At 43.1% G+C, this 13,730-nt stretch overlaps 2 protein-coding genes across 2 annotated transcripts; one reads left to right on the forward strand and one right to left on the reverse strand.

The window, feature by feature from the left end:
• Positions 1–3,780: 3,780 nt before the first annotated feature.
• Positions 3,781–4,203, forward strand: PtA15_14A233 (uncharacterized protein; the record flags this gene model as incomplete). The annotated part of the gene is made up of 2 exons (XM_053162928.1): positions 3,781–3,934; positions 4,157–4,203. 2 exons carry the CDS (start codon positions 3,781–3,783, stop codon positions 4,201–4,203), a joined length of 201 nt encoding a protein of 66 aa, XP_053026905.1.
• Positions 4,204–7,473: 3,270 nt separating this feature from the next.
• Positions 7,474–8,242, reverse strand: PtA15_14A234 (uncharacterized protein; the record flags this gene model as incomplete). The annotated part of the gene is made up of 2 exons (XM_053162929.1): positions 7,474–7,687; positions 7,833–8,242. 2 exons carry the CDS (start codon positions 8,240–8,242, stop codon positions 7,474–7,476), a joined length of 624 nt encoding a protein of 207 aa, XP_053026906.1.
• Positions 8,243–13,730: the final 5,488 nt, after the last annotated feature.

The following is a 13,730-nucleotide window of genomic DNA, read 5'->3' on the forward strand; positions in this document are numbered from 1 at the left end:
AAAGGTGTGAACCTCCGACCACTCCAGTATTTTTGGAGTGGGATGTGGTTCACTCCAAAACCAGGTCTTTTTTGGAGTCCACATCCCTGAAATCCATGCTGGTTTGGAGTGAACACCTGGACACTCCTGTATGTACCCTTGTCCAGGGTTGGCGGAGGTTTTGGCAGTGGCAAGGCCTGGGTCAACCGTCTAAATGACGGAGCCCTACTGTACTTGTGACACAACCGGTGACGCGGGCAGGACAATCACGTCCTTTCTGGGTCACAGGTGCATGGGAGGGCTGGGCTGGTGACTGGGAACGTCCTAGTACTGGCATAGGTACAATATGGGGACCTGCAGTCACAGGTGCGCCCGATTGGGTTGTACAACACGTACAGCTGTGAGATTACACGCCTAGGTGAACGGCTGCATTCCCATAAATTGGGAAAGCGGCTGGGATCTACATTAGCTGCGGAAAATGGTAAGCAAAGCGAACCATCTCCGCAGTCCAAAACTGGTTCCGCGGGGTTGCAAATCTGACACATCAATTTGATGTTTTGCAGATTCAACTCCAACAACCAGCAGACTCAGGCTTGCGGAAAATCCCGGCTCCCAGTCTTTAAGAGCAAGAATATCAGCTAACACCGAAGGTGAGCAGCTGATGCTTAAACTCAAAGACCAGGCTAAATGCTAAACCCAAACTATCCCTAAAGGCTTAGACTCTCAGGAAAAAACCGCTCGAACCAACTCCACTCAAAGAGAAAGGAAAACAGTCGGTGAGTAACGTTGTCCAAGCTAAGCAAAAGAAGTAAAAGGTTGATAAGGAGCGTGCTTATTCTTTTAGCAGGAAAAGCCGAAAACCTCAGCCGCTTTGCGAGTAGATAATCACAGGGATCCTAAGGGCCAAAAAGGCAAAAGGGTGTAAGAACGCACGAGAATCTCACTCAGAGAAACAAGGAGCCTAAAAGCTAATACGCTACATTGCTTCCCAGGTCACTCTGACACAAGTCAATACCGGCGCATCTTACACTTCTCATTTCTCATTATTCTCAGTAGAGAGCGGCCTATCGCCTGCTCTTAGGTAATTCTCAACTACCTTTTCTCTCTATTGTTTCTACGCTACAGTATCATGTTTAGATTCTGATAGAGAAATAAATCTTAGTTGCTTGAGTTCTTTCAACAGCTACCCACAGCAACTGTCACGTACGTACACAGCGGGACTACCCTGCGTGAATTGGAACTGCAACAAGGACGCGACAGGAGCCGTGGTGTTGTACAACGCAGTAGGGCGCACTTATGACTGCAATTCCCCGTGTCGCACCTATGCCACTGATGTGAGGGCCACCCTATTACTCTTACTAGGGAAATTGCAGCTGCGCCGCGGAACAAAAAATGTAAAATGCACCATTGGTTAAGTTTCAGCCATCAGAATACATTTACAGAAGCTTTGAATCAGGGCTCAAGTCCTCAAAAAGTTCCATCAAAAAGATGAACAAAACAATTAACTCACATAGTGGAATCAGCAGTAGGCCATTACACTATGTGAGCGCTAAGTGTTAGCATAGCGGCGTTTTTTCTTGGGCAGGAATTCACAATATGAGCAGGATTTTATGCTGCTAGACTGAAAAATTAGTGTTGCTTTTTGTTTCTGCACTGACACTTTTTTTACTGTTAGGGCAGAAAAGAAATTTGCTACACTAATGGCTAGTACAGCGGATTGGCCGCTAACAGATTTCCCCCCTCCTCCAGTAGCGTAGCGGAATAAATTCACCGCTAGGCTAGGGCGCAAGAAACCAGGCAGAAACAACAGGCCATTTTTTTCCCTGTATTTTGTGACTACAGAAACAAACTGGCCTGTTATTTCTGCACACTTTTATCCCTGTAGTTGCGCGGGGACAAAAGTGGACTTTTTCTGCCCAGCTTTGTGCTCAGGAGGCCTCAGTGTAGACAAAACTATGCTAACAGAAGCATAGCTTTATTCAACGCTAACACTTCCCATGAAAAGCTTCAGTGTCAACAGCTGTTAAAAACAACCACTCATGCTACGCTAGCACTTTGTTTGCACTTTTCTTTTTCTTTTTGAGTACTGTTAGCAGGCAATTCCAGCAGCTAACAAGAGCACCACCGTGGTGTAGCATAAAAAAGCTAAAACTAAACTAAACTTCAGTCATTTGCAATTATCTCCCAAGAAAAAGGGACCTTTGGGTGGGGAAAATTGGTAACCAACTAGAGGCCAAAGCGGCTACGCCGCTGCAGGGTGTAATTTGCCCCCGGCGAGCCCCCAACTCCCCCTCAGGCAGCAAACATCCCACTCAAAAATTTCTTTTTCAGATCGTGGCCTACATTTTCTCTCAAGACCATTCCACATGATACTGCACGTCTCAGCAATGTTGCTTCCTTCTGCATAGCATTATTTCCATAGCCTTCCAGATAGTATGCTATATATACTTTATGCTAAGCAGATAGATAGTGCGGAATGTCAAATCAATAGCACTCAAAAAAACCAAAAATTGTGGGGGGGGGGGAATCCTAGCTTTAGGAGATACTTGATGTTTATACATATTGCAGTAAGTGAAATCAATAGCACTGCGCTTCTAAAATTTTGGCTGCTGATGGGGTGTTTGGTTGTTGGGGTGTAGAACTGGTTGTTGGAGGGCAACCATGTGTTGGCGAGAGGCATTCTATAGAAATGATAGGGCGCAACGGTCTTTGGCAAAGATCACGAGTGTGTCAATAACCACACAAAGAGACAACAAGCACACCTGTGCAATGAAGTTGATCGGATTGGAAACAAAACAAAGATGGATTTCTTGATGAGTAAGAATGAAAACACAAAATGAGAATGAAAAACAAAAACAAACATCCTTTGGCAAAGATCACGAGTGTGTCAATAACCAGATGAGAGAGACTGAGGGACAAGAGACAAAGAGCAAACCTGTGCGAGGAAGTTGATCGGATAGGAAACAAAACAAAGATGAAGAAAAATAGGAACTGAGTACAACGGTTACTATTTAAGCTAAATACAATTAGGTTCCATCTAGGGTTTGAATCTTGTTTATCACCATCAACTGGTTGCCAAGTATGCTTATAATGAGGAATCTCAATACGTTCAAGGTGACCTTGACGCGCACGGGATTGATTGTCTTTACCTGTGCAATGAAGCTGATCGGATTGGAAACAAAACAAAGATGGATTTCTTGATGAGTAAGAATGAAAACACAAAATGAGAATGAAAAACAAAAACAAACATCCTTTGGCAAAGATCACAAGTGTGTCAATAACCAGATGAGAGAGACTGAGGGACAAGAGACAAAGAGCAAACCTGTGCGAGGAAGTTGATCGGATAGGAAACAAAACAAAGATGAAGAAAAATAGGAACTGAGTACAACGGTTACTATTTAAGCTAAATACAATTAGGTTCCATCTAGGGTTTGAATCTTGTTTATCACCATCAACTGGTTGCCAAGTATGCTTATAATGAGGAATCTCAATACGTTCAAGGTGACCTTGACGCGCACGGGATTGATTGTCTTTATGTACAAGGATCTGAAGGTGAATGATGAGAAGCGGTGGGTTGGGTTCCCTCTCTATCTGGGAGGCCCTTTTGAGAGAGATTATATGCAAGGTTTGGGGGATGGGCGACAGATGCACAGCTAAAGGGCTTATCGGGATGCTGAACCAAAACCGGAAGCTGAAGGTGGTGCCGGTGCGGCACGTGGCAGGACAGTGTTTTGGGGGCTGCGGATGTGGTAACTGTGAGGAGCAATGCTTCAATGCGGTGTCCGCCGACCTCTCCTGATCATGAACATCAAGAAACATCTGGATAAAGGACAACCACAAGGGCTCAAGCTGTGCACGGCCATCGAGGCTGCCGGCGACCTCGACGGCGGGCTGGCCGTGATCTTGAGCGCCAGATGCACCGCCACCTCCACCTGGCACCAGCTCATCCACACCGGTAAGTGGCTCACACAGATACTTGCCCCTGGCCTTTCTGATATCAGTGGCTACATAACCAAGTGAGTGGTCAGTCCACCTTTGCTCTATGAAGACTCACCGGTCAAATGCTGTTTCATCAGGCAAGTTGTTGAAGACTTGAAGAAGTTGACTTCTCCTTTGATGGAACATGAACTGGGGATAGAATCTGCCAAACAAACTACTGGGATCTTCCTTTCTTTAGTCCGCAAACTTCTGACCAAGACGGATAAGCATTTGGTCAACGGATAAGCATGTGATCAACAGATAAGCATTTGGTCTAGCCACCTGAGCACCATGGGAGAGTCATCAATCTCAGCTTTGAAGATGGTGATCCTGGCCAACATGGTAACCCGCATCCAGAATTGACCCAAGGTATGTTGGTAGTGAGTTACGCACTGTGTACATCCTCTAAAAATACTATCAAACTATGCATATTTGTAGCAGAAATACTTTTAAGGAAAATCAAAATATCTGGTACAAATACTGGAAATATCATACACAGGCTAATTTTAAAATTGACTTTCAAAAACTTGTGGAACAGTTTGGCATTGAATGTAAACCTTCCAAGATTGAAGACATATACACTGTTTTCTTATTTCATGTGGAGATGATCATTACCATTTTGCCCCGCCCAGGTGATGAGAGTGCTTTTGAAAACCATGCGCAAAATCTTTGTCTAGAGTTAGAATCAGCAAGAGAATCTTTCTTAGAATCAATGTGTGATATTCCTCAGGCTGGGGTATTGGATCCCAAATCCAAGCCATCTGGTCATTTACAACTTGCAAAATCTACCATGATCAAGAACTTGGAAAACCAATATCAAAACAAACCATCTCTTATTTGGAACTTTTTGGAGCCCTGGATGGAGAAGCACTATGAATCACTTTGGGCTGCTGAGAAGATGCAATCAAGTGCTAAACTCAAGACAGAATTTAAATTTTTGTTAAACTCAATCTTCATCATCTCAATTGATAAAATTAGTGAAAAATATAGAAATCTAATTCCTGAAGTCATGTAGCCCCCATGTGCATATCCTTCTCTGGAAAATTGAAACTCACAGGAGGATGCAGGATTGAGGAATTGTAAACCCCCCTCCTCCCTTGGGGTTCACAAGGAGTCACAAGTGACTCTCACATGTCACATACTCAGTTATAGCCCACCTTCCTCCCTGGTTCAGTAGAGAACTGACTAGCAGTCTCTGTGAACCAGGTAAGCCTCTTTCTTTCTCCTCTTGTGTTTCTCTCTTCTCATCCTTCTAGTAGAGAGAACTGACTAGCAGTCTCTCTGAACCAGCAATCCAAGCCCCCCCCTTTGGTTGGTCCTAGAAACCTCCCCTTGTGCCCCTTTGAGCCCGTTTCCCGGTTCATCTTGTCCCGTCCAGTGAAGGGGATTCTCACCCCTTACAGGAATTTTGGGCAATGCTTAGTTGGATTTGATTAAATATTAAACTGAAGGGAAATTAATTCATAGTGTGTCACTTCAGTGCCAACTTCCAAGGTTCGACTGAATCCTCAGGCCGGGAGCAATAGTTTACCTTGGTACAACTCCAGAATCCCTCAAGGTGTAACTGTTCATAGAGTGAAGTTGAGGATACTCTTGCGTGTATGCATAAAGTGCTTGGAGCTTAGGAGAGTGATCTCAACAGCAGATTCAACTGATACACACTTGTGAGAGTGGATCAAAAATCTACCTGGGACCCACCACAGCCTTTTGCATGTAGAAGAGACATCAGTCAAGTAGCTCTATTAATGAGCCATTGGGTCTTGCCCAATCCCCTTGATTGGGGCCTATGGCTCTGGCAAAAACGATGAGCCACTTATAAGTATCTATGTGTAAGCCCAGTCAGAAAAAGATGAAGTCACCCTCATCTTATTTGCACTCTTGATCTTTTTCCTTGAAAGGAAATAAATAAGTCAGGAAAAGTAGAATTTGATTGAAAACATGAAAACATCTTACACATCATCGACTGGATCAATGTCATTATATAATAATAAAAAAACGGACTTACTTCGCGCACTGCAGAAAACTCTTTGCGCACTGTGGGGGTCGTCGTCTCGACGTCCAGCCCCCAGTGCGCGCTTCTGCCACGGCTCTTCGCGCACTGCATTTTCCGCCGAAAAAAAGGCTTGCATTTCTTGAGATATTTTTTGATGAATCAATAGAATGGCTTTTTATGATCCCCCTAAAAAATAATCAAGTCATTTAGGGGTCTCCTTGAGCCTAGAGAAAATTGACATGAAAAAATCATATTTTAACGCGGCAGGGACCTGTAATATCGCTTCCTGTGCCTCAGTAGCCCCAAAAATTTCACAGTATCATGGCACATGTGCAAATTCATGACCTGATAATTTTCAGAATTTTTCCTAGAGATATAAGGGGTGCGTGGCAGGCTTAGTAGGAAAATTACTGCTAACTGTATAGCTTTTTTGTTACACACTCAAACAGTCCCAAAATTTCAGAAATGTTTTCATTGTGGATATTCTCCGCGCAACAAATTTCTTGGTAATAGTGTGTCATGATAACATGAGATGTAGTGCGGCGGGCTTAGTTGGAAAATGACTGCTAACTTATCTCATGTTTTAATGACACACTATTGCTAAGAGCTTTATGGCGCGGAGAATATGCAAAATTGAAACATTCCTGAAAATTTCAGACTGTTTCAGCGTGTAAAAAAAAATCTATACATGTAGCAGCCATTTTCCTACTAAGCCCTCCGCGCACCCCTTATATCTCATGTTATCATGACACACTATTGCCAAGAAATTTATGGCGCGGAAAATATCCACAATGAAAACATTTCTGAAATTTTGGGACTGTTTGGGTGTGTAACAAAAAAGCTATACAGTTAGCAGTAATTTTCCTACTAAGCCTGCTGCGCACCCCTTATATCTCATTTTATAATGACACACTATTGCTAGAAATTTCAGGGAATTAATTTGAAGCATATTTCTCTGTGCTCTCAAAATTTTGTGCCTTTGGTGTGTGTAACAAAAAAGTTATACATATACGCAAAATAATAAACGCAATACCTATTTGGGCTACAGGAAAGCTGGTGAAAATTCTGAAAATTATCAGGTCATGAATTTGCACATGTACCATGATACTGTGAAATTTTTGGGGCTACTGGGGCACAGGAAGTGATATTACAGGTCCCTGCCGCGTTAAAATATGATTTTTTCATGTCAATTTTCTCTAGGCTCAAGGAGACCCCTAAATGACTTGATTATTTTTGAGGGGGATCATAAAAAGTCATTCTATTGATTCATCAAAAAATATCTCAAGAAATGCAAGCCGTTTTTTTGGGGGAATGCACAGTGCGCGAAGAGCCGTGGCGAAAGCACGCACTGGGGGCGGGACGTCAAGACGACGACCGCCACAGTGCGCGAAGAGTTTCTCGCAGTGCGCAAAGTAAGTCCGTAAAAAAAAAGAAAAAGAGAGGGGGAGAAGGTACGTGAAAGTTTTTGTAGGATGAACAAAAGAAAAGATGATTTTTTGCAACGAAAAAAAGGAAGGGATGAGCTATGGTTGGTCTTGTTGAGTTTGTTGATCAGCAGGGAGGGTTTGGTCGGGTGGTGGCTGAGGATTGTGATGGATAAGAGCAGTCCATCCGTCGATCTGTTTCTGGTGATTGGGTTGGCCAGGGTTATCTGAGTCTTGACTGAGCTGGTGCTGATTGTCAGCCGCCTCGTCTTCTTCCTTGATGACCTCTGAGACAACGTTACTGAGCTTAGTCCTACTAAACGGCTCAGTTAACTTGGTGATGTTGGCTGTGGTCTGGGGGGGGGGGCTGATGTTGATCTAGAGTCTCCTGGTTGTTGTTGCTGAGTGTGTTGATGCTGCTGCTGTTGTTAGAAAAGAAGTCATCTGCGATCCCTAACATCTCCCTCAGGTAGTCGTTCTCCTGCCGCAGCCGCTCTGTCTCGATCACGCTCAGCAATGCATAATCTGATAGTGAGCCGTTCCGTCTGCCGACGTACCCTTCACTGGATGGGTCCCTGATGCGGGGCCTGTAGTTAATGACCGAGGTGGACTTGCGTCTCTGTTCGGGGTCATTTTTTGCCGTTGTCGTTGTCGCCGCCGCCGTTGTTGTTGTCGTCGTCTGGGCCGTGTCAGATTCTCGCGAGATAGTGGGTGGGGGTGGTTTGAATGGGTCTTGGAAGGCCACCGGGATTGGTGCGTCTGGATCAGTGGGGGAGGCGGTTGCTAGTTCTGAGTCGATGATGGCCTGCTGGGACTCGAGTTCGTCGACCTCGTTCAGGTATGGCTCTTCGCCCAAGAGTTCTCGCATGTCTTTTTGGATGAGGATTGATATGTTTTGGATGGCCTGGAGGGTGTTGGGATATAAGATGGCAAATCTTCCTAGCCAAGTTCGCGTTGAAACACATCTTCAAACGACCGTCATTGTATGGAGACCAAAATGAGATACTTGAATGGGACTGACAGCCCAAATCAAAGTTGATGGTACCTGTCAGCTTGAATGAGGGGTGTCAAGTGGTGGGATACCATGTGTTGTGTTGAAGGGGGAAACTGATGGTAGCTATGGGAAAAACTAACTTGGTTGCCATGATCACGGTGTGGCACAGGGTGCGGATGGCGATGGGGCAGTGGCTGAGACAACAGTAGTGATAGTGGACAGGAACGATGTGGAACTACTCAAAGGGCAGAATAGAGCTTGGAAGGGAAATGGATAGCAACACTAGTAATAATGAAAGCTATGCAAGGGTGCTGATGAGGCTGCCTTCCTGACTAATGCTGAGGAGATGAGAGTAACACTAAGAAAAAGAAGAAAAGGTGTGGCTGATTTCTACTTGATCTTAGGAGCTAGTACTATGAGCTGACTACTGACTACTGAGGGTGAGAGGGTTGGAGGAGTGATGAGAGGGGGGAATGCAATTGGCAATGATTCAATAGCAATGGGTTGATGAGAATGGGCACTATAATTTCTGTATCTAAAATTCTGTATAAATTCTGCATGAGGTACAAGTGAGGGGGGAAGGACAGTTCTTATATGAAGGAGGGATGAGCACAGACAGTGGAGGCATTCTGGCTATGGGAATAAAGGAATGTACAAATGGGGAAGAGTGATGTGAACATAGTAACAGTATGTAATGATGAGCAATGCTGAAAGGGGAATGCTAGTTATGGGAAAAAGAATGTACTAATGGGAAAGAGTGATGAGAACATAGTAACAACTTGTAATGATGAGCACTACTGAAAGAGGTAAGCACAGATCCAATGATGTAATGTCTACAATAGGTATAATACATAATGAGTAATGTATGTAAAGGGTTTAGTATGTGAGAATATATATGTAAAAGGAATGTAATGTAATGATTCAAGTAAGTTACTAATGAAATGAGTATTGTAACTAATGAAGACTGTAGGTTTTCTGTAAGTCTTATATCCTCTATAACTACTGAACCATTGAAGATAAGGGGGTACTATGTATGAGTGACTATAGGTGAAATTTGACGTAGAATCTGAATATGCAATAATAATGAGGTATTTGTGAAGGGTTATGGTGAAATGGGTAATGTAATGATGAATATATGTAAAGAAAAGCAATAAAATACTACTTATGGTTTGGAATGGAGCACCACAACGATCAGGGCGGTGGCAATGCTGGTTTGCTGTTGAGCAACGGGCTGCGACGGCTGACTGTGGCTGGCAAGCATGGACTGTGCCTATTTAAAGGGGAGGGGGTCCCAGCGATTTGTCCCCCCAGGGGATCCGGTTTCGTCCTACCCCCTCCCTGGGAGCCCCCTAACTGCTTGGTTAGGCCCTCCCTGGAAACCTCTAACAACCGGCCCCTTTTTGCTTGTTGCTTTGGCACAGCTGGGGGGTCAAAAATCACAAAATGAGCAAAATGGATCTGTATTCAGTCTGGTAATTTTTGGGTTGGTGCTGAGCGTGCTCAGTTAAGGCTTCAATCAATGTTGCACTTGTACAACCTGAGATAAACTTATTGAAGTCCCTTATAATATCCTACTAACAAAGACTTGTTCATTGACAGTATCATCTTCCACACATGGATCAGGACGCACAATCAGTGCCATTTTAACATCAAGTTTGTTCACAGAACCAGTGCAGATCATCACAGCTCAAACAGGAGTTGGAGGGATAACCTGAAGTAGTGTGGTATCCTGTCTTTGAACTTCCAAGGCATGTATTATTCAGTATGATTTTCTGGTTTGGAACCGCAAGTCCTGGGCAAATTTTCATCATCAGATTTGTCTATTTTGTGTTTGTATGAGTCAAGATTGAGATGGTACCTTGACAAACAGAACAATGCAGAATTCAATATTTATTTGATGAACTGATCAAACTTTCAGTCCCCTCAATCATTATCCAAGACATTACGCAGGGCAAAGGTTGAGCCAAGTGAAGCACACAAAAAACAGTTGGAGGAGATTTAAATAAGCATGATATTGAGGAAAAGCAAAGAGATAAATTAGACAGTACATGAAGGGTTGATTTCTACCAATAGTCATGGCTTAAACTTATGAAACTTGTCATAAGGCAGGAGGTGGCCATATTATTAAATAGTATCTATCTATGGGACCATCAAAGTTGGTCCCTGTACCATATCATTTGTCCTTGGAATACATCTTTTGAATGTTGCAACAATGAAATTGCTATATTAGAATCAAGCTTAGGGAGAGAAACCCTGAAGCTTTTAAAATTGTGTCTCTGTCTTCAGTGGACAGGGAATACTGTGAAGATAGCATCAGGTAGGCAATTCACTTGCTTAAAATGCAGGGATAGTTGAGGAATTGAAGAGAAACACAGCAGATTCAATTTAGATGTTCCAAAGGTGATGTTTGATGACTCAGAGGCTGTTTAGTTGAGGAAATTCATGCAAAAAGCTATTAAATTATAGGAACTACTCACTATTTTGAGCAAACCAATCCTCATTGTTGGTCCTCTACTCATATATGAATTCAACCAAGCAGTATAAGAATGAAGATCATTGGGATTGAAATTGCATAGCTCTTCTTCAACATAATTAGGATTGATCTTTCTTGTTAATGGTTTGTTTCCAAGATTGATGTTGGTCCTGGATTCTTGGGGGAGATTATCACTTTTGTATGCTGCCTTACTCAGTCAAATTCAAGCCAAAAGATGATTGGGGACCCCCCCTTGGGGCGCAATTGTACTGCTTGCCTTATGACCATTTAAGGTATGTGAGTAGGTGGTGAACTGAAGGCTCAGTCAATAAATTTCAACATTGGAGATCAAAGCTGCACAGCTTTACAAATTGAAGCACATTTTGATATGGGGCTAGACGCTTCTGGAAATCTGAAAGCTTGGGGGCATGGAGGATCAGTTCATGTGGAAGAAACAGGCTGCCAAGATGTAAGTCGTAGCAGCTGAAAGGTCTAATGGGAATGGCAGTTAACTAATGAGACCCATACAAATATTTCAATAAAAGAGAGAGTACAAAAGGGCAACCGGAATTTTAGAGCAGCAAGCCTGTGGTTGAGGTTCTGCACTTGATTGCTAGCCACCAAGCCTACTATCTGTCCCAAGGCCCAATTCTGAGGCTCAACAGCACTGCAAAAAAACTCGAGTGCGCCGCGGCCGTTTCAGGTTCCTAGTCCCAATTCTGAGGCTCAAGAGCACTGCAACAGAAGTCGAGTGCGGCCGTTTCAGGTTTGTAGTGGACGCCTAGCTCTCCGCCCAGTCAATGACTTAATGCTTTGACGCTTTCGTCATACGCCAGCACTAAAGATAAGCAGAAATAGAACGACGGATCTACAATCTGGCCGCCAGCAGCATACATTGGACGGATATGCAAGAACATCAATAAAAATCTAAGATGCCGAGAGCGGTGTGTGAGGTGGAGAATAAGGACCGAGAGTGGTCAGAAGGGAAAGGGTGGCCAAAATCATTACCTTCCAAGGGTAATTTCCTCAAGTGAAACTGGGGAGCTTCACATGAGAAACATCTTATCCAGGCTATTGGAAAGAAAAAACACTGGCAAGTGATGGCAGTTAAGCTAAAACGGAGAAAAGAATGTTCCCTGATCTACAGACCCGGAATTGGCTAACAAAGAAATTCAATAAGCAATTGTTTTTTGGTACTGAGATGGTCAGACAATCAAGGCTGTGCATGGGTCAAATTGAGTCGTGTATTTTTGGTGAAGATTGATTCACCTAATCCAGCAACGGAATTTGGCACGTTAATATCTGCATATAGGGGGGAGGGACCAGGTTTAGGTAAAAATGAAACGGGAATTTCCAGTGCATCTTTGAGGACTGGGTTGCAATGAAAAATTGACAAAAGCCAGCAACGGAATTGGCATGTTCCCCATTTGGTGCTTTTGAATGGGGGAGTGGACTCAAAATGGAAGAAAAAGATGTGGTAGCGGATGCGAGAACGTATCAGTGCTCAACAAACAGGTATAAATGGCGGGGCTGTTGCCTCATCTTTCGACCTTGCGCCCCCACCCAGCTCCAGAGCTTCCGGCTCACATTGGTACCTGGGAAGGGGGAAATGCTGCAAAAAAAATGCCACAAAGTGGAAAATCTCTGTTGGAGATTTCTTTATTAGCTATGAACAAACTCAAGAGAGAGTGTCACTTGTTTTCAGATGTGATAGAGGGTAGTTTAACTTTGAATGAAGATTAAACTCTTGAAGGGTAATTGGATAGTGTTGACTTTATTTTGGAACTGGAGAGTGATGAAAACTAAGAACAAAGATATCGCAATGAGGAAAAGAAGAGGGAAGAAACAACATCCACAAAGAAGCTAAATACAATATGAAAGCTTGGACAACAAAAACTAAACTCTATAATTAAATGCTCAAGTAGAAACCGTAAAAATCTACTAGCCGTTCACAAAACAATCTCACATAATCAATAGCAATTGTCACTCATATTTAATAACATATTGAAAACGTTACAAATTTGCCTGACCTTGTGCCTGGAATTCTCCCGCAACTTTACCCGCGGACTTACTCTTCTTTTTTATTTTATTTCCAAAGCTTTTCTCACGAATTAGCTTAAAGGATTGTAAAATGGGATTTACCTTGGTTGGAATTTGATCCTTGGCAATCCACGTATCATTCGCCACCGTCAAATCCTTCCAGGAAATAAGATAATCAAACTTACCTTTCTTAAGAGACCTGACATCCAAAATGGCCTTCATCAACAACCGATCCACAATCTCTCCATCTTCATAATACTTTTCCTTTATACCATCCGTCAACCCGGGGTCCACGACACCATTTGGCCTAACATACCAAACAATTAGCAAAATGATGAATACCGGATGTAATTTAGGATAATCTTTTTCAATATCTAATTCTACCGTGTTCCACCAGGGGGGGAATGGTCGCACTCTCCAGAGAGTGCCAGACCATAATTCTGTCAGACAACCTGTCTGATGTTAGTAATATTTCAGTGCTATTTTCAACTGCAACTCATTTTTATCCACATGCGTAACTCATCATGAGACCTGTTGGAAGTATGATGTATGTATTTTTCTTCCAGTATGCATTCATGAGTGAATTTTCATTATGTGAATCTTACCTCTAGTCCATCCTAACTTCACGTGTACAATATCTGATCAAACATAACCTGAATGCAGATGTGCTTGTAGCCAAGCAAGCCAACAAGTGTTACATGGTCGCCAATTTTACCAAATTAAATCAAATTCCAAGTCATGTTTTGGCAGTCCCTTTTATTTGTGAGGGATTGAAGTCTCTCTGTGCCAAGCTGAAGTGAAGCAAGAGTTCATCACTCTGGGATGCTCACATCATTATATTTATCATCT

This window comes from Puccinia triticina, chromosome 14A (assembly GCF_026914185.1).
Source record: "Puccinia triticina chromosome 14A, complete sequence".
Taxonomy (NCBI): Eukaryota; Fungi; Basidiomycota; class Pucciniomycetes; order Pucciniales; family Pucciniaceae; genus Puccinia; species Puccinia triticina.